This window comes from Rhyacophila brunnea, unplaced genomic scaffold (genome assembly GCF_057557595.1).
Source record: "Rhyacophila brunnea isolate RB1 unplaced genomic scaffold, BYU_Rbru_1.0 scaffold_6, whole genome shotgun sequence".
NCBI lineage: Eukaryota > Metazoa > Arthropoda > Insecta > Trichoptera > Rhyacophilidae > Rhyacophila > Rhyacophila brunnea.
Genome location: NW_028233276.1, coordinates 48,222,525 through 48,245,238, shown reverse-complemented (window position 1 = coordinate 48,245,238; position 22,714 = coordinate 48,222,525). Strand labels below are relative to the sequence as shown.

General features: G+C 31.1%; 1 protein-coding gene across 3 annotated transcripts in view; it reads right to left on the bottom strand.

The window, feature by feature from the left end:
* Positions 1–10,305, bottom strand: part of Dop1R2 (dopamine receptor 2) — a 242,040-nt gene extending 231,735 nt beyond the window's left edge. For all 3 annotated transcript variants that reach the window (XM_085956742.1, XM_085956743.1, XM_085956744.1), the window contains exon 1: positions 9,428–10,305. In XM_085956742.1, the coding sequence (XP_085812868.1) occupies positions 9,428–10,305 (878 nt within the window). The remainder of the gene's footprint in view (positions 1–9,427) is intronic.
* Between the last annotated feature and the right edge of the window lie 12,409 nt (positions 10,306–22,714).

Here is a 22,714-nt window from a genome sequence, read left to right as displayed (position 1 = left end):
GCACTCACTATGCTAAAGTGATGAATTTAGTGTTTTATTTTTTAACGTTCCAACAGAAAGACTTAAGCACTCGAGAAACTATTTCCAGCGTGAATTGTCCATGATTTCTATTTTAAGACCTTTGCTGATGCTTCAACTTAATTTACTCCACGTTCGTCCCTTGCATAATAATATTATGACTAAAAATAGTCGTTTACTGAAAACAGGTGTACGATAATACTTTTAACCTTTAAAATAAATATTTTTGATTCCGTGTAAAGACTAACCCTGCATATTATATTTTTTTCTATCCTATTTTTTGAAAATTGTGCCAACATATGGCAACATGATAATAATAATAATATTATAATACATATGTACCTAGAGTTTGTATTAAATAAACTGGCGTACACGTCACACGGAAAGCATTGTGCCATCGCGTTCAACTGTTGCAATTTTCAATGGGGCAAAAGAGAACGAGATGGAGGGAGGGGACCGGCACGCCAGCTTAAAGAAGACAAACTCTATTACTATATATATATATTATTTTTATATCTACAACAGGCCATGAGACCATATGACAGTAATGTAGTGGAACATTGGTGTAGGTAGTAATATGAGTGAAACAATCACAACAACAATGGATTTAATTTTTGTACTATTCCATTTATGTAGTTTTTTACGACCCTGGTTTCGCCTTTTGGCATCTTCAGGCACATGCGCGCCCACCAATGGTAAATACACACTGACAACGAATACAGTCAATTCTAACTTATATAATAAATTAATACATTAAAGTAGATAAAAACTTTAAATTTAAAAATAAATTTGCCTTTTGGTGAGTGTATACAGTGCCTGAAGATGCAAAAAGGCGAAACCCGGGTCGCAAAAAACGACTCAAATGGAATAGTACAAAACTTCAATCCATTAGAATTGAAATTCAAATCCGATCAAGTACCCTTGGTCGATAGTGTTTAATGTTATGTTATTCTCTCAATCCCCGTTCAATAAAATGCCAAAATTAAAATTTATGTTACATTATAAAATAAGTAAATTAATAATAATGATATTTTTATTAAATTTATTTCCATTATAATGCATGAATTAACTAAATAATAATACAATTTTCAAACGGTGCTTTATCCATGGAAATGTAATGTGCTAAAATATGACTTTATTCCAAATTTCAAATGAGATATGTACAATAATACCTTTTTATTACATTTTCTCATAAAATCTACATTTTTTTCAGACTAAGCCCTCAAATATATCTCAAATTTTCAATGTTTCACCTTAACAGGACATTTAATACATGCCCTTATAAATAATAATTCAGAAACATTTTTTCCTCGCACTCTTTTTTTTATTCTTGCTAATAGAAATAAAAATTTCTTACTCTTATCTTTCAAATGATCATGCCATCCACATGCACCTCTGCTCGTCTTGCAGCATTACTACAATAAATCTATTAAATCTATCTATCTATTAAATCTATTAATCTATCTATTAAATCTTTATCTATAATTAAGGTAACTCCGTTGTAATTATAAACAGAGCAGATTATTTAGAAAAAGTTAATAACTTTCTTAATCCGCGTGAGTTTGTTAAACTCAATAAAGACCCTACGTCTAAAATCGCATCTAAAGTTAAAACATTAATAAATGATTGCACTATCACTTTTCCCACCGAAGCTATCAAACGTAGTGTTACTCTTATGAATCCTATGGCACCCTTACTATATGGTCAACCGAAGAAACATTAGACTAATATTCCTATTAGGCCCGTGGTATCATATACGAATTCGCCAACAGTCAAATTAGCATATTATATTAATAAAATTTTTAAACATCTAACAAATTTCAAAGCCATAAGAAGCGTAGAAAATTCAGTTGACTTAATTAATAAAATAAATACCATAGATTTACCTAGCAACTGTAAGCTGGTATCATTAGATGTAACTAGTTTATTTACTAATATTCCAGTTAAAGAATGTTTAGAAATAGTGTACGAAAAACTAGAAAAAGCTAAAGTACACCCATTCGAGTTAGAAGAAATTTATTCTTTAATGAAATTATGTGTAGAAAATAACTATTTCTCATTTAATTCAGAGTTTTATAATCAACTTGACGGAGTCCCTATGGGCTCTCTTTTAAGTCCTTTGCTCGCAGAACTTTTTATGGACAAATTCGAATCGGAATCACTTAAAATAGACTCAGTAGCTGACATATTATATTACCATAGATACGTAGATGATATTTTGATTTGCTGGAAAGGAACTGACCGTCAACTTAACTCGTTCGTCAAAAGGGCTAACGCATTGCACTATAATATTAAATTCACGGTCGAAGTAGAGATAGAAAACAGAATTAATTTTCTAGACCTCACTATTCAGAGGGTTAATAATAAACATAACTTCAAAATCTATAGAAAACCCACCTATACTGCAACTTCTATACATAAAGGATCGCAACATCCATGGATTCATAAGTTGGCGGCATACAATGCCATGATCCACAGGCTAGTTAGCGTGCCCATGAACAAATTAGATTTTGAGGATGAACTACATACCATTAAACAAATAGCCTTAAGTAATGGATATGAAACATCAATGGTAGATAAAATATTATATAAAAAACAACTTAAATTAGCTAGATCAACAATATACCCTAACGTTAAAGATTCAAATCGTTATTACAAGTCCATTGGTTATCACGGCATTATTTCAGACAAAATTTATCAAGAAATTAAACATAGCGTTAACATACTAGCATTCAAAGCTAATAATAATCTAGGATTAAACTTAAAAAATAGTAAAGATAAAATCAACAAACTGGAGAAAAGTGGAGTTTATAAAATAACATGTGGCACATGTAGTCTATGCTACATTGGTCAATCTGGCAGGTTAATAAAAACTCGTTTTGAAGAGCACCTCCGGTCTTTTAGGAATAGTAAAACAGATTCTCAGTTTGCTAAACATTTGATATCAAACTCGCATAGCATCAGTAACAATGAAACGCCACAATGTTTGCATATATGTAATAAAGGTCTAAAATTAAATTTACTTGAACAGTTGGAAATTAATCGCGAATTATCCAAAAGTAATCACATAATTAATAAAAATTTGGTAATGTATTCGTCGCCACTATTAAATATAATCTAAACACACGATTAAGACAATTATACTAATAATATTTTAATTGATTAATAATGTCAATAAATAACCATCGAACACTGTAATTTTGATAAATTTTGAAAATTTCGATATCCATTTTAAAAAACCCACTTAGGGTTTTCAAAGTATTAATAATATTACAATTAATAATAATGTAAAAATTCATAATATTGCTGGAGCGAGTAAGAAAATGTATTCTGTCTCTATCTATACACGTATAGTATTTAAGCAAAGGCAAACGGCCTATCTGAATAGTCTTGATAATGGTGTTACAACCGAAATAGCTATCGACAAACCTTTTTAAAAAAAAACTGTAGAATTTAATATTAATTATATTTTCATTTCTTGTAAAATGGAATTCTACCAAGTAAATGCTAGCTCAATTAATACAATAAAAATCTACACATTGTAGGTTTTACATAGCAAGAGGCGTTGACCAATTTAAATGATGCAGTCTTGTACTCGCTCAGTGCCCGATGCTAGAAAGTGATAGAGTGAAGTTAGTAAAAGAAGTACTTATTGATCTGTTTAAACAGTGGTCGGCAAACTCATTAGTCAACAGAGCTAAATATCAACAGTTTAACGATTGAGATTTCTTTTGAGAGCCAAATTTTTTAAACTGAAATTATATACCAACGTATGTACACTGTTTATTAACTTAATAAACTTTAGTTAAAGATTTAAGTCTTAGAGCGCGATGCTCAATTCGTACTTACCATAAAATAACAGTAAAAATTGTAAGTAGCTGAAATCCATCTGTTAACTATAGATTATAAGGATAAGGAATCCTTAACCATAGACTACTTTTGTTATGAACTCGCCCCCTTTCCCCCCTTCTGTATTTCCATTTACCACTGACAGCTGCTGTCAAAATACATTTACGTGTCTTTAAAACGGCCAATACACTCAAATTCATTTAACAATTGATCTCAATATGGGTATTGAACAACTATTAAATACCCGTGACATTTAATACGACATATTTTCCTTTACTTTCTTGATTCTGTGCATGTCTTAATTTAGTAAAACAGATCATCGAATTGAAATGTCAGTGTCAATGAATTATGAATTAACTTTTCTTATTCAGATTTAGATATTTATGTAATATTAAACCAATAGATAGGTAGTTGAAATAAATAAGTACTTAGTTACCTACACACCAACATGATTATATTAGTTTTAATCACTCTATATAATTATTCACATCATGGCATATTTGTATTAATTGTAAATGACAAAATCTGACATTTCAACGGCAAGTGTTACCGTATCGGGTCAAAAAATAACTTATATTATTCACTAATTGCGGAGACATTTAATCATTTTAATTAAATATTAATTGTGTATTTATAGTTATTGAACTTATTTTGTATATTTTTCATATTTTTGTCATCGTTTAACAATTACAAAATAATTTACCTAAATTATGAAAAACAGAATTTTTATATATGGTAATATTTTCAATAGAAAAACAGAACGAAGCTATTGCAGATTTGGTGGACCATAGATAACTCGATCATAACTATGAAAGGCTTTCTGGATAGTGTTTTGTTGTAATTTTGTTGTAATTATGACAGACGATTGAGCATCGCGCTCTTAATTAAACTATAGGTACACTGAATAAAACTTGATAGCATACTTAATAATTTTCATCTTGATTTCCTCTCTTAGAAATCTCTTTACTAACCACAAAAGATGCAATATTAACTTTATTGGAAGATTTTATTCAGTAATTATTAAATACAGAACTTGATTTTTCTTGACTCTTCTAAAGTTCCTCAACTGCTTTCTTCCTTGCATCACCGACAAGATATTTAGTACTAAATGACGCGTGTTTAGTTGTAAAGTGTCCCTCCAAATTTGACTTCTTGTTATGCGCCAATTTCATGTTATGCGACAAATAATACAGGTCGGTAGGCCATTTAAGTTTTGAATAAACGCGAAAGTCTCGGTCTATTCAACTTAAAATTCACTTCACGGTTTTTGTCATCCGATTTTCTTTGATTCTTCTTTGTAATTATATCAAATAGTGCAGAGGGCATTTGTGGCAGAGCCGCACTCAAGGGCCCAAAGAGCCGCATGTGGCTCGCAAGCCGCGGTTTGCCGACCGCTGTGGTAAAAAGATCCTGAAAAATATATTTACAAGAAAATCTTTGATGATTTTTTGTAATAATATGCAAATTTAACCGCTCTAATTTAGAGTTTAAACTTGAGCGATGTTGAATTGTTAGCAATTTTGTAAAATACCTGAAGAGATTTTCGCGCGTCGAATTTTATTACCTAATTCCTCATTTATTGGTAGCAAAAAAGTTTCCAATACCCGTGGGCCAAGCGCGAGGTTTTCCGGTGATTTGTTTGGAAATTTGCTAACAATTTTAACAAATTTAGACTCAACTGCGTACCTGCTTAAATTCCTTAAATAAAAAGTTATTTTGACGTTCGCCGCAAAAAGCAAATTAACCTGGCCAAAATCAGGGGAATAGCATCTTGACAAGCGAGCCGTTCGCGATCCGGCTCGTTATTCACTTACGGCATATTTTACCAAAATGCTTTTTAAAATGTTTGTCATATTTCTCTGAATATTTTAGAATGAAGATGGCGAATGCGTCAATCGCAAAACAATTTTTGGTCCATCTCGATTGCATTTTTGTATTTTAATCACATTCTATTTTTAGATGCTGTACGATCTAAATTTCTAACAGATTTAACATTAATTGGACATTTTAAATTTAAAATTGTTACGATAAATAAATTAAAGAAAAAATAAATTAGACAATAAATAACTATAATATAATATAATCTTTGATCACATTTATAAAATATTATGAATAACCTTTTATAAAAATATTTTTGAAGTTATACTTATTTTGGCGCGTTTGGGAAATCAGATCAGAATGTATTTTTGGCGTGTGACATGTAACACATAATTTATTTTTTCACACGAAAAAAAAAATCCACTCGATTGGATTCGAACCACCGATTGTTCGGTTATCATCCGAACGCACTACCTTTACGCCACAGGATGATACTGAAATCGTGACGATTATACAGTATAATATTATAGTTTAGAAGTGTTCCGTTGCCTTGGCAGCGAATTTATTATTGTCGGCCATTTGCAATTCCTTACGTAAACATACGATTAAACGTCAGTGACAGTTGGTACTTTAAAAATAAAAACAACGAGAATCCATTATATAATTTAGTAATATAAGTTAAAGTGTATAGAAACAAACCAACGGCGTTCCAATAAGCGGTCCTTTTTCTTGAGTGTGTAATTTAACAAGATAATTAAGAGCTAGTCAAAGAATCTAGTTTATCACAAGATTTGTTTTTGTGTTGTTACGCCAAAGAAGTATCTAACGCGAGTACATAAGTACACACACCGATTTTTTTTATTTTAATTTTACATTTGAAAAATGTGCTATAGATGTTAAAGACGTATTATATGAAACTGGGTACTTGAGCAGTATACTTGCATATTTTCTGATAATATTGTACGAATTTTTAAACTGAGTAATCGATATGAGAATGTTTGAATTTATATTCTGTATACTTGACCATGCGCAATTAATATAACTGAGCGTATTATGTAGCAGAGACAGTTTCAAGCAGTCTCGTATTTTTCATTATGTTTTTCAACGATGTTGTGCAAGCGTAAACTGACACCGTTCATGTATACTTGTGCCTTGTGGAGGCTATGCGACCGTCATGTATACTTGCACAACAAAGTTGCGCAAACAGATTGAAATCTGAAACATATTATTGAATGCAACAATTATTATTCTTATTTAATCCTGTCGATATAATGTGTACCTATTTAAATGCTCACTATTCAAATACATTAAAAACCATACAATTAAATAATATACTAGTGAAAACAATAAATGCGATGTTTACTCATACACGTCAATATCTATATTAAATTCTCATAAAATATACGTTATACTGTTGAAACCCCATATAAATGCGATACTTACTCGTTTTTTATGTTAATTGATAGGTAACTCACGACTATGATATATTAAGTAAAATTTTGACTACAATAACAAACAAGTTTAATCACCCCTGAACAAATTGAAGACGAAACTCTGTGAAAGATGTTTGCCCATATGTGTGAGGATATTTATACAAACGTCGATACAACCATACGTTTCATGATATTTTCATTGATAAGCCGAACAGTTTCAAATTTATTAAAACTTAATGTTTTTGTTGGGCCAGATATATAAGCTGAATGAGCTCAAACCTCCAAATGCATCACGTTTTACACTTTTGAGGAATCTTTATAAATTGGGAGATATTTCGCTGATGGTGTCATGAAGTGGAATTCCTAACAAAATTTAATTAGGGAATCGACGTTTTGCTTCATGGCGATCAAAATTAACACTGACGGGATGGTAACGCCGAGCCGCGTTCCGGGGACCGGAAAAATATAGCAGAAAGCTTGTTTTGCTTGCGATACGATACCTCGAATTCGTCCTTCTTACGAGAACCTTTGAACCGACCAGACGTGTTTCAACCACGTTGCCGGGAATCACTTGGAGTGACGTCACTACGTGCGTTTGAAATTAATAAAGATAATATATAGACACCCAAGGCGATGTTCCTAACAATTAAGGTATTTTTTTATGTCGTTCCGTTTGTAAATTATATTTAACTTTATTATCTATGATATTCGTCTGCGTGATGTCCAGGATAATCATTAATTTTAACATATAATCTAAATTCAATCTTTGTTCTTTGAAGCATGAAGATGTATTGTAACTTTTTGTATGAAATATAATTATATATTATAGTGTTCTAAAACTTATTTCATGGTGTTTTATTTCAATTTACTTATTTTAAACATTTTGTGGACATTACAATTTATAAGTTTATGACGTTCATAAAATGACATGAAACATTATTATAAAGAAGTAATAAAACAAAAGAAAAGTTATAAAAGGGATAAAAATGAAAATATTAAAAGAGAATATAATATAAATATACAAAAGCAAAAGTAAAAGCAGTGAAAATACAATTATTCATATATATACGTTCAAAGAAGTACACCGAGTTTGCTAAGGAGACCCCATTTAAAGAATTTATAAAATAGCGTCCACCTGAACTCACCCTCACGCAAGTGAAATATATCAACACCTGAACCAATTTGGTTAAACATAGTTATCGCCCACCCAATTGGCATTACCAGTGGCAGGTTGGTTCTGCACCTTGGAAGAATGAACAACTGATGCTCCCTATTTCTAAGATAGTTATCAGGGACACACAAATCAACATTGCCCAGAATGGCAGAGTTATCATTTATACCCCGTATAAAAATACGTAGCTAAATAAATATCTCTACTAAATTGCAGACTGCAGTATAATATAAGCATGCCTAAGAGAAAGTCAGTTGGATAAAGCCACGGATAGTATCCATACAACCTCAAGTAAAGGAGTCTCAAGTTTTTCTTCTGAACTCTCTCGACCATAAGGCCATACTTCCACTGAAATTGTATTTCTGTTGTTTTGTTCTGTTGTTGTACAACTGAAAATGTATTTCTACTTGTTGAATCTTTTATTATCACAATTAATACACATCGTTAAATGGCGCTCTCTGGTATAGATTATGGACAGAAGAGGGTAAGTCTACTGCCATGTATGGTTTGCGTATTATTTTAGATACATCTAGTCGCCTAAAAGGATACACGTTCCGGCCTGAGAGAATTTTTATCTGCCGATGAGCTAAGCCTTTATATTAGAGTATTCACTGCTTTAAGTACTTTACATTTTTCTATGTTAATTAAGTATATGGCGACCTACATGGTACCTACATGGAAATGCCTATTAATTCAATTTGTAATATGTAATATCGCCATAGGTATATTTAATTATTTTTATTACTTAATATTCTTTATTTAACATTGAATAGATTGTCACGCGTTCTGCGAGTGCTTTCACGAGTTCACCCCTGACTATAGCGCTATAAAAAAGATACAGTAGATTTTAGAATCTTCTTCTTCTTCTTCTTTCACCCTGTCACGTCCCAACATTGGGGCATAGGGCAAGCACAAGTTGGCGCCACTTCCCTCGGTCCATCGCTAACTCCTGTGCCTCCCGCCATGTCAGACCTGCAGCACGTAGGTCGCTTTTGTAGCATCGCTGCAGGGTGAGGGAGGGCCGGCCACGGCGACGGAACCCTTGAGGCTGTGCCACAAGGGTACGAAGTGCTGCACTATTTGGCGGCATCCGGAATACACTTTTAATGAAATTATATTATGGAAAAAGTTAGCTTACCTTCGAAAATCTCTACTCCAGCAGGCGTAGATGACAGGATTCATCGAGGAATTCACCCAGCCGAGCCATGTGACGATCACGTTGACAATTTCTTCGTGAGCGATGCACTGCATGCAGAATCCGGATAACAGGTTCACCACAAAAAACGGTAACCAACACACTATAAACACTCCCATCACTATGCCAAGAGTCTTCGCAGCTTTCTTCTCTTTTGCAAACTTGGCGAGCTTTCTGCTCAGCGAAAAGTTTTTTGGAAGGTGCTTTGAATGAGTGGCATTCATCATTCTATTCGAAGCAGTCCTTGATAATCCATTATTCTGCAAAGCAGTCAATGGTTCGTGAAGATCGGTATGTTCTTCAGGAGTTGAGTTCGTCGTGTTTGAATGATAAATCGTTCCAGGCCTTTCTCTCGTAGTACCACCTCTGTGGATTCTTAATGTCAGTTCTAGTTCCCCGGAGGCTCGCATGACTTGTTTCGTTCCCATCTTTAACGACCTCGTTTGAATCATAGCCGCTCTGTATATTCGGTAATACGTGAACACCATTACAAACAGCGGCAAATAGAATGATATTGTTGAAGAAAATATCAAATACCCTAAGTGCTCCGTAAAGGGGCATTTAAAATCTGGTACGTCTTCTGTTCTGACTGCCCTCCACCACGCTATCGCCGGGAAAGATATCGTCCCGGAGCAGACCCAAACGGCCGCTATGAGAAACGCCGCTCTTCTTCCAGTCATTCTCATCGGGTACGTTATGGGATCCGTAATGGCCCAATACCTATCCAAACTTATGACGCACAAATTTAAAATTGAAGCCGTCGAAAAAAGGACGTCCAGTGATCTCCACACGTCACACCAGTCCATTCCAAAGAACCACATGTGCTCCAGTACCTCGTACATAGCTGAGAATGGCATAACAACGAGACCGACTAGACAATCGGCCACCGCTAATGATGTTACGAAATAGTTTGTCGCGGTATGTAAATACCTTTCTCTCACTACTGCCATTATTACGAGCATATTCCCAAACACTGTCGTTAAAGAGAATAATAAGAGAAAACTTACTAACGCAGCTCTTTCTTGAACTAATATAATATAAAGTTCCCATTGATTTCTTTCGGTCTTGGTCTCATTTTCTATAGTCGAGGAATAATTGAAAGTCCAATTGTCAAAGCTTGGTAGAATAGTTTCAATAAAACTCAAGGTGTAGTCTGTTGTGCTCAAATCAGAAGAACTTTTTGCTTCGTCGCTTGAAAATGAGTCTAAGGCGTAATACAAATCATTCTCCATCGGTTTGTCCAGTTGACTCTCCGCCGAGAAGAGATATGGCTCCGTTGAATTCATATTGGTCCAAGTTTTTTACTTAAATTATTGCATCAATAATTATGTCACCCACTCGAACAATATTTTTGATTTTATTTTCGTGAATGATTTGGTCTTCATGGTAAAATCTGACCATCCGTTATTTTCTACAAAACAACGATATTTAAACATTATTTGAAAGTTTTCACTTGAAATTCTCTTGCGTTGCAATTGTAATATCACCAACCTCCTCCTGAAATAAAAGAAAAACATCATTATTTTGGAGAAACGCAAGTGCAAATATTGTCAAATTGGTTTGTTTAATAATAATTGGGTAAACGAAATCCCACCATTACAATATCACCATTAATTTATTGGTAGTCAACTTTAATTATAATATTGTATTATTCCCTTCGAATTATTTTTAATGACCTGTTTTGCCTTTCGGCATCTTCAGGCTTTATATATCACCTATGGTAAATGCACAATAGTATGTAAGTACTAGAGGTGGGAAAACTGGTCGATTTTGAAGACTAAGTATACTTACTACCAGTATAAAAATACTTAGTATCGAAACTTGTTCCAAAATACTTACTAGTATTTGGGATATTATATAGAGCGCTTGGACTTAACAAGCCATTTTTACACAATTTTGTCATATAATTATTATCCATTTACACAATCACGCATAAAATGTGAATTCAGTTTATAAGTTCCAATTATAACACTAAAAAATAGAGAAACTCGACGTGACGAAACCAGATAAACCTGTAAATACTCAAGCACTAGTAGGTACCTATTCCGGGACTGACGTCAACTCGATATAAGTCGCATACTCAACTGGAACTAAAACTTGTCAGTTGTCACCATTTCTGTCCTTCACTATACCAATTTTACAACTGAGGAGAAAGGGAGAGCAATGATAGTTGAGTATATCACGGGTAAACATACGTGTATTATGCTATCTCGCTCGCGAGGATTTAATGTCAATAGTATTGAAAGTCTACCAACTAGCAAGTCGCAGCGGTGATCTCATAGCATGCGTTCGAACTTAGAACAAGTTTCTTGGAATAAGTTTATTGGGCCACACGTACTGAGTATGGGTAGTACATGCCGAGACTTGAGTATGCAAACTGGTGACAGTATTTCTAACTCAGCTCTAGTAAGTACTAAATTCAAATCAATTATAATTTCGATTCATATTACCATTAAGTATCCTCAGTCGATAGTATTAATTCTAATAATATCAATTCAATTATTTAATTCAGCGGAGAGAAGCCATTAAAAATGTATAAGTATCTAAATTGCTAGAAAAAGTAAGAAGAAAGACTACGATTGTGTATATATTTTGCGATAGAAGATCATTTTTAGTATAAATAAAATTAATATTACGTAATCAGTAAATAGTTGTCAGATACGTGTTTTTAGGGTTATCAATAAGAAAACAAATAGTGCTCGCTCTACTTTATAAAAAGCTTTGAATACTTCTATGGGATAGTTTGAAATTTAATATATTAAAACGTCGTAAACGACTTTATTGTGTTTTTTTGTCAGAAGTCACGTGAAAAATATTAAGTTGCAAGACAAGCTGATTTTTAACTAACGAAATCATTGTTTTTTTTTTAATTGACGTTATATCGAAACCCTCGGCGTATAAGTCGAAATGAACATGTGGAAGAATCAAGAAAATTGATTTCTACTCATGAAATGCGTACGTTCTTCATAAATGTTTAATGCAATAATAATGATCGATAATTAATACTATGCAGAATAATTATTAATTATAATGAAATTAACTTAAGTGTATTTACACCAAAATAATAAAAAAATGTTACGAAAAATGCCTCTTTTATTTTACTAGTCATTATTATGAGCTAATGCTTTTAATAATAATTAATAATAAAATAATATTTTGAAGCGAATACTTTTAGTTTTATGTTATTTTCAGATCACTGTTTATTTGTTTGAGAAAAATGTGTTATATTTTATCTGTAAAAATAATTTTACGTAATTTTAAGCGTTTTGAAAATATAATAAAAGCTCAAGTTGTAGTATGGTCTTTAATTTAATTTATTTTATAATATATTATTTTAAAATCATCTGCCTTTGATGAGTATTTGATACAAGGAGGCATAATAATATTGTTTACCCTTTCTTAATTTTAAGTACACCTTATCATAAATAAATTGGTGGCCAATTACCTATTGTTTGAATAAAGTTTGGCTTAAAATAATAATTTATATTCTATTAATTCTCATAGAGAAAATTCTGATAAACGATCTTTTTTATATTATAATCTTATTAGTCTTATAAATTGGTACCTAATTAAAATATAAAGTAATATATTTTTAAAACTTCTATATCTATGATGTCTTATATTACCAAAAAAAACTTTGTTTATAAGCAACTACGTAAATGTTAATTCAGTAAATTAATAAAAATAGTTTTGTTTAAAAATCATTGAAAACATTCATGTTATTAGGTATTATTAGTAGCGATTTAATGTATTTTTATAAATATGCTATATCTCCCAATAAAAAAGGCACGAAAAGTAAATAAAAAAGATATTTCTCGACAATAATTCTGGAGATATCAATAAACCAATCACGAGAAAATTTATCGAAAAAAGTCTTGTTTCGAGAATTTTCAACGTTGAGAAGTTACAAGGTCTACTTGTAAGATCATGAGAAAGAAATAACACTTAGAGCGACAATATCCAGCTCTATCATAATCTGACCGACATCATCAGGACAGCTGATTGTAATATCTCAAGATATAGAAATATGTGGTTGATTCAGACCTCGGTGTTTCCATTTTCATATCTGGATTAAAACCCTGGTATTTACGAGCCAATGAAAGAAAAAATCTCGATGTAGGTAACCTATTCGAGATTTGGCACTCAGTACTGCATAACAAGAAACTATTCTCCGTGTGCCCGCGTCGTATTTTATGATTCTCCGGACACACTTTTCGCTATGGCCTAGAGAGCCTCGAAACGTTACTCGTTTCGGAAAGTATGTTTGGTAAACAGGTGAGAGAGAGAGGAGTAATCTGGTGAAGAAATTCATTGAAAAGGTGATAATAATACTTTCAGAAGAAAAGAAACGTTGGAGAGAACTAATCCAGAGTTTTGCAGAACCTATTCCAGAACAGTGACGACTAGTAAGAGAGTAGCAAATGCATTATGTCGTATGTCTTATGAGTCTTATGACAACAATAGAATTTTTTTTTTTAAGTAAATATCTATATTAAGGCTATGTTAAGTTACTTGTTCGATAACAAATTTAGGTACCTACACATAATAATATAACCAACATAAAGACACTGCAAAAACGCAACCATACATATTTGTATGGCGTATACAAATCAATTATAGTTATCAGTATGAGTATCGGTATGCATACAACTCATAACGTATTAAATACATTATCATGTAATATAATATTTAAATATATGATGATAATAATAGTAGTGAAAGAAATATATGAATCGGTGACACCATGAGGACGGTTAAAACGGATTGCGGTTGTAGTGGTATTGCTTGTTTAGATTAAAACAGGCATTGCAGCAAACAATTCCAATACACCTTCAAATCACCTATAGTGCCACTGTATACTGATATTACCATAATTATTATGGATAATTAAATAATATAATATACTTATGTATATATATTTTTTTAGTTCCAAATAATATATTATTGTGATTTCATTGAACATTAATTATAAAACTCAATAAGTTGATGAAAATAATCAATTTTTTTTAAATTGAATAAACTTGAATAGTTCTTTACAGAGAAAATATTTTTATTTCTTTTCAGTAAACAATATCATGATTGTTTCATAATAGAAAAATCTTGCTATTTTCAATCAGTTACGCTAGTATATCTGTAATAATTGCGAAAAACTATTAAGGTACTGGTATTTTTGACAACAAAAAGAAATGGTTTTTCCATGAAAGCATTTTATTACGCTCCGTTTGATTTTTTTTATCAAAGGGCTACCATTTTTATGATTAAAATATAATATTATTACTTACATATAATATAGATTCTGTTAAAAATAAAGAAAATATCTTAAGTCAGAAATAATCTTCCGTTCTGACCGATACCTCGCAGCGAGTTGTCATAAAAATAAAACCAATTCGATTTATGTCCTAAACGTCAATCACATAATATTTACGAGAGCACAATGCTTCTTGTATATTCTTATTATTCCTGCAGAAATATTTTCTTTTGCGAGAAAAAAAGATATTCCAATTCCAATACTCGTCCCATTCTTTTCCAAAACTCATTCATATTCTTTTTGGCATCTAAATGCGGAAAAAAATAATGTTATTGCTTTCAAATATTTATAAATATACAAATAATATGATACGCACCGACAACTTGAAAGGTATGAGTGATTTGTTTTATGTAAAGAAATACCTTTGATATTTATTTTTTTGTGAAAAACAAATAAATCAGTAGAGTACTATGTTATTCACAATATAGCCAAAATTAACGTTACAAATCCATTATGATTTATCCTTATTGAAAATACAAAATTATTATTGTAATAGATTTTTGGGTTTTTCCTCCTTCTTCGTTATATAGATCTTTCTAAAATTATTACGTACATAAATATGTCAGGTATTATATATACATTTCATATTCAAAGCTAATGTTTTTATTCATGATGGCTAAAAACGATTCATATGAAATAGTGTGAATCTTTCATATGAATCAACTTCAAATTCAATCAAACACATTCAGTCAATGTTGAAAGTATGAAAATTATTCATTTTCTATATTTTACTTTTAAAAGAGTAGTCGAAATAATACATTTAAACTAGAGCTCGGTAGTTTTATGCAGAGCGTTGGAGCGGAGCAGTGGAGCAATCGGGGTTTTCCCGGAGCACCGAAAATTTGTAGTGCTCCACTGCACGGATGTTTTTTTATTAAATTTTCGTCCAAAAATCCAATGCAAATAATATGTTTGACATTTTGCAACACTTTTTACACACTATTTGAAATACGGCAACACTGCTGACTAATAAATAACCCCTTTTTTTGACCGAAGAGGTAGATAATGAAAGACGATTTGTTGTTGGTAATTTTTTTTAATAGAATTAATGAAAAGGACGAATAATATACCTTATTTCAAAACTACTAACTTGTTTTTTAAATTTTTTAACATTTATATTCCTATTAAAACTTTTTATCCGGAGTGGAGCATACCCTGGAGCGGAGCTGGATCAAGTATTATGTCTCGGAGTGGAGCTGGGCGGAGCAATTCAAAAAAGGCTCCGCTCCAACCTTCTGGTTTTATGTAAGCACGTCTATGCCATTCTTTTCTTGTGGTAAGGAACCATCGATGGAATTTAATAATATTGTTAAAATTGTCTATTGTGTGAGCCATAATAATATATGAAATGAGTATATCGTTTGGCTACTGACAACGATTACAGACATATTCCTTCTTATAAATAACAATGTATGGCGTTGTTTGTATTCATTGTGAAACATATTATTGTTCTTCTAGCTAGACATTGAAAGTGAGCAAGACAAAGCCGTGACCTTTATTTTCGTATTATGTAAGCCAGTGAGTCGCAAAATTTGTGGCAGAGATTCGGAAATGGCTGATCTTGGTAAATAATAATATATAAAGTATGAATAACATTGGTAAGAAAATATATAACAATATGTATACATTATTAAGTATTCAATTTTATATACAATTATTTTTCATTCAATACTGAACATATACAAGATTTAAGTAAGTATTTAGGTTTCTGTATTAAACGTAAATTATTATTATATTAATTATAAAAAATCTTAGACTGAATGGGATACACGTAAGATTAAAAAATATAGCAAGTACAGACTTCACAACTAGAATTTTAAAGAATCCTGACACCATGTATGAATCTAAATTACTTATGTTCTTACCTTAACATAAACTACAATCGGCTTTTCTATGTAATATTATAATTTGCAATAAAATCTGGGTTGGTACCTTAATGATGAAACACTCAAATTGCACTTGTAATAAGATTTTTATGAGATTTTTTAAATCAACACATTTCTGCGATTTTTTATTTATTTTTAAGAAAACAAAACATCGTGGGCTTAACAAATCTAAATTCAAGACGTGCACAAAATGAGATTTACATTGTAACAAATATTACCCTCACAAGAGAGAAGAAGAGAATATATTAAATAATAATAATAAAAAATATAAAAAAGAACATACCTACTTAAGTATAATTTTACTTTAAATTTAAATTTATAATTTGTACAAATAAAATTTTGAAAACAAAAAACATGCAATTTTAACAAAATACATGGCACGTCACCGAAAATGTCTACGTCTTTAGGGAGCACATTTAGTCTTGCACCCCTCACTAATGGTGCCTGAAAGGCTTGACATGAGATTTTACCAAGTTACGTAGGTACTTAGGTACTTTTAATTTCAAACAAAATATGTCAATGACTTTTTATACTTTTATTTAGTCCAGTCACGGGAATTTTAATACTTTTCATTTTTATGTATTTTGTGGTGCTCTTTTCTATTTTATACTTTGCCACCTCTATTTTTTTTCGCTTCGCCGTTATTGACTAAAAGGTCGTAAAATAAATACTTTTCAAAAGTTTCCATAACTCTTCTGGAGTAGGTACTTTATGATAAAAATAGTTATGCATTAACTAAAGAAAATTATATCATTACCTATAAATATAGTTATTCTTTAGGTGACCGATTCAGGCGCAGAGCACGATAAATATTCATAGTGGGTAGTGGCGAAGACGATTTTTGATGTATAAATACATTATATATTAGAGTAATATCGTAGTAGCAGTAAAACACCCACATAAACATCTAAGCTTCAAAAAATTTCAAATTTGTATTAATAAATATGACCTTACCGAGAATTCAACATGAAAAACCCCTAGTATGATAACTTAGTGCCTTACGAATTGAACTACGCAAGTCTCGCAAGGAAGCATCGACACTTTATGGTTATTCAAAGCTTAATCAGATACCTACCTATATATTATTTAGATCTCATCAAGAATACCTTCCGCTAAAAATCCACGCCACAAAATACTTTTTACTATCTCTACTGTAATTTGGATTGTGAATGAAGGACAAAAAAGGGCAACTACTCTTTCAGATAAAAAGCCTAGAGGTCTCATTGTTCAAAACGTCTACGATGGCATAAACTGTCAGCCTCAATGCGAGAGGCCTCAACTTCTGCCATCTCTGGGGATTGTCGTTAACCAAAAAAGCAAACACCTTTTTGTGAGCACCCCTGAATAGCGCCATTCAGGGGCGAATGACGCAGGGGCGCTCTTTTACATGTTTTCCGTCATACTAAATATGTCGTTAAAGATAAATTATAATACTTTGACTAAATCAACTAGGCGTACGTAATAAAGAAATATTTTCTAATAAAATATTGTATTATACTATTAGTTTTGATTATAGGTACATCCCGTGAGACTGCGATATAAAATTTATTGTAATACTAACTGTGATATTTTAAATGAAAATAATTCTTATAGATTTAATTTAACATAACACTTAAAACTGACAAAACAATATAAATATAATATTATTGTAATAATCCTGCAAATTCCATAAAACTAGAACCATTTTTTTATTTCAATAATCTGTTTCTCATTACTCATTTAGAAATATTATGTTAATCTCAAGCTAAGGGAAATTTTTATCCATTCATATGAATACAATTTAATGGAATAAATTGATATAAGTATATGTAAAATATGTGGTTGTATTTCTTTATATTATTACTAGCAAGGATCTATTTTCAGGAGCCCTACTAACCATCAGGGAGCCTACTTTCTACCAGAGCACCTAATTTTACTTTACAATACCTGGACAATTAACGATGGTAACGCAAATTTTACATTCAAATATCTCTAGAAGCAGATCAACAATACCGATTTTACAACGTTTTTCTTAGCTCGTATTCTTATTTGTCCGGTGGTTTTTTGTCAGGTATAAATCTTGCAATCGATTTTTAACTAATACCGGACCGAATAATTGAATTGATTATATTCTAATATAAAAGCTTTTTATATTATAAAGTAGATAAAATAGTCCACACACTAAATCTTAAAAGAAAATCTTTACAACTGTGATAATTAAAATGCTATGCTGCTCATAGGAATATCTTGGAATCATCGAAAAAAGGAGCTGAAATCAAAAGTAAATTATAATTGGAAATGAACCCAGTCTTCAGACGTTTTTAATTATTTGATTTCATAAGACTTTCGTTTCAACAGCACAGTAAAGAGACTGTATAATAAATATATGAATATAGGTACTTATTAGAATGCTTTTATCAACTATATAGTAAGTTCATCGTCATCGCCATTTCATCACTTTGCTCTCTTGCTCTTGGCTGCTTTCTTATGCATTAGTTTCTTTGTGGTTTTCTTCGGTGTAGTCAATATTCTTTTGTAATTTTTAAAAATAATTTTTGATTTGATGGTTATTTATAATTTAACTTGACTTTACAAAACTATTTGATATCGATAGGGATTTCATGGCTGGCAACTGAAAGAAATAAATGTGAAAATCTGGATCGCTAAAACATAATTATATCAAAAGGGTTCTGCAGTTGTTTGGCCACATATCTAGAAGAGTTGTTAGTTAGTCAATGGATATATAGCGGGTCTACAGAGAAGATAAAGATCATCTAGATAGTTGTGCAACGAAGTGAATGGTGTTACTCGTAACCTCTTCACCAAAACCTTCAGTTGTGTAGGCGGAATTCAAGAATCGATTAAATTAACACAAAAATATGTAACTTAAAAGAGGCCTTGATTCTCAAAAGTGAAGGACATGAAAACAACGACAAATAATAAGTCATCGGTTGATAATATCTTAACAGTACGTTTGTTACTATAATGTAAAAATATTAAGAGATTATATCTCTAAAATATACTCTTTTATATTGATCAAACACTTCAACGATAAAATAATAACTGACAGATGGAATAATTTTTCCACGCTAGTAAAATTGAACAATAGTCCTTGTGGTTATTTTTATTATTATTTAGAAACGTTTTCAAACATATTTTTATTGACAGGTAGACAGAAATGATAGAATGATTTCAAATGTATTTCATAACTCGCGTGTGAATCAAAACGAGATATGTTTTTTAGCCAGAGAAAGTTTGAATTCGAAACACTGTCATCATTCGTCAACGTTTTATTATATTTAGTACCTAAACAAAATTATTTTCTTATTCCTTTGTTTCTTTGTGACTTATTGAGACTTTGTTTAAAAATTTCGAAGCACTTAATGAATGTATTTTAATTTAACATTAAACATTCTTATTTTAACAATCTCATATAATGCTTGTGGAAAAGCTAAAAGTTAAAAAATAATATCACACGTATCTATTTTCGATTATTCAATATTTATAATTATTAGTTGTGCATGTTGGAAATGATATGTAATTATTTTATCCCTGTATTACTGATAACATTTGAGAAATCGGAAACATCAGTTATTTGTTCACACAATGAGTAATAACTAACCCACCATTGGTAATGTTAATTTATTGCTGATGCAACAGCTTTATTTAACCAAATTGTTTTAAATATCGACATTATCCACATAATATTATAAACTGGTAATATTATATAATATAATATTTAAGTAGATTTTATTTTAAATTTAACTCACTTAAGAGAGTTTTCTTCATTACTATCAATATGTCTTCATATTATGTACTTTTTCGTTATTATATTCATAAATTTAATATCAATGAAGTATCCAAAAAAAAATATTATTTAATATTCAACATATTTGATTCTTGCTCCAGTTTACTTAAATATTTCAAAATATATATTATCGAATGAGGGTGCTCATTATAATTTGAATTTAAATTCTAAATAACTTAAGTTGTGTAGTATTCCATTTGCGTGACCTATTTTCTGTGACTAAGGTTACACCTTTCTGAATCTTCAGTCACTATGCGCACTTACCATTGGAAAATGAAGAACTAACGTAGAATACAGCTAACTAATTCTTACCTATATAACAAATTAATACAACAAACAAACGGGAAAACAGTATTACTAAGTAAAGAAGCTAGTATAAAAACTAGTATTGGAAACACTATATTGTAGATACATTTGATACCCACTATGAATACGTTCAGCAAGCACATTAAAATATCACTAAAATATATTAATAACACAATGATGTTAAGGTATAATCCATAAACTAAATGTATGTACTTACTATGATACTAAATGTTAGGTTTATATGAATTTATCAAATATTTACATATTATTATTCAAGTGTTGGATTTATTATAAAATTAAATTAAATTGCATGGATTTCATTAAATTCCATGAATTATTAAGATAATGACATTATAAATAACAAAATTTATTGGCATTTACATAAATAAATAAAAATATAATTTATCAATAATTATAATGCATCAAAAATTTTTATATAATAATAGTAAATATTAAAAAAATAGCTACTATACCACATCACTGAGAATAGATGTCAAAATCTACAAGTATTACCTATAGAATAGTTGAACGTTTTCAACAGTTTGTCTCATACTTTTCATCTCAAGGAAGAAGTTGGAAGTCAAAATGAAAAAAATCAGAAATACAGAAATGTTTATATTACCACCACTAGGTATGTTTTATTAACATTTTATAAATAGCGTGGAAAATTTTTATTTAAAATTATACATCGCTCGAGTTTAGATATGCCAGCGTAAAAAAATCCGAATACGCTACTGGATAGCACTTTCGCATAGCAAACACTGTGCAAACACGCTTTACGGGCAGTCAACGGACGGCCTTTTGGCATGATATCGCCCCTCCCCGTGAAAGTGAAGCTCATACTGGCACATACGAAAATATGTGCGCCTTTTGCTTCGAATGTGAAAGACACAAAAAAATAAAACAATTCTGTCAACTAAGCAGACGAGAGAAAAGGCGATATTGGTTTTAAATTACCTGGATTTTTTGGCCTTTACTAAGAATTTATGTAGAAATGCAATATTCAGCAATGGTTATAAAGCCATATTTTATTATAATAAATTCTTCAATATATAACATACTATTATGATTAAATCAAAATTTTCATTTAACACAATGCTTACGGGCCCTTATAATTAATTTTGTAATTAACGTGTTAATTTGCATTTGAAAAGTAATTAGCAAAAACACAATTTTGTGCGGCCCGTAAGCTATGGGTTAATATAAAGGTAACATTCTGCCGGCTCAAAATGTCATATTATTATAGAGTACACACTCAGTAATCCGCCATTATTTTTAGTAATTGAAAGCACAAAATCAAGCTATAAGCTATAATTTGCCGGTATTCGATTGTCAAATTCAGTAGTCCGCCGCGTACAAGTATACAACGCAGTTGAGACGGGTTTATTTTGGAAACTCCTTATTCGTAAAACGTACGTTCATCGCAAAAAACGTAATGCACCAGGGAGGAAAGTGCCCCAGGACTGTATCACAATTATTTAATTTAGTTTATAAATATGTTTAATTTAGTAAATACTTGATTTTGATTTTCAATAAAACCGTAATTTGCTCGTACAAATTTCTCAACAAAATTATTTTTATGAAATACCTGTTTTTTATCATATTTTGTATGTATGCACTATAATCCGCCGATTTCACTAATTGGATACTTGTCTGGTTTTTGGGGTGGCGGATTACTGAGAGAGTACTGTACATACCTACTTATAAGCTACACGTCTTGTAGCGAAGGGTGCCTGTTGAAGGAAGGTAGGTTGCAGTGGGTAACCGAAAAAATGTCCTAGGATAACAATATTTAAGGGACTAAAATGTAAATTCCGTTTCATCTTGAGTATTGAAAAAAACTCTTTATTTAAAAACTTAGTTGCATGATTGCTACATCAGTCCCGTGCAGTTTCTTCTCGGGACAAGGAAGTGTGGCACTAAAATCTTTTCATTCTGACACG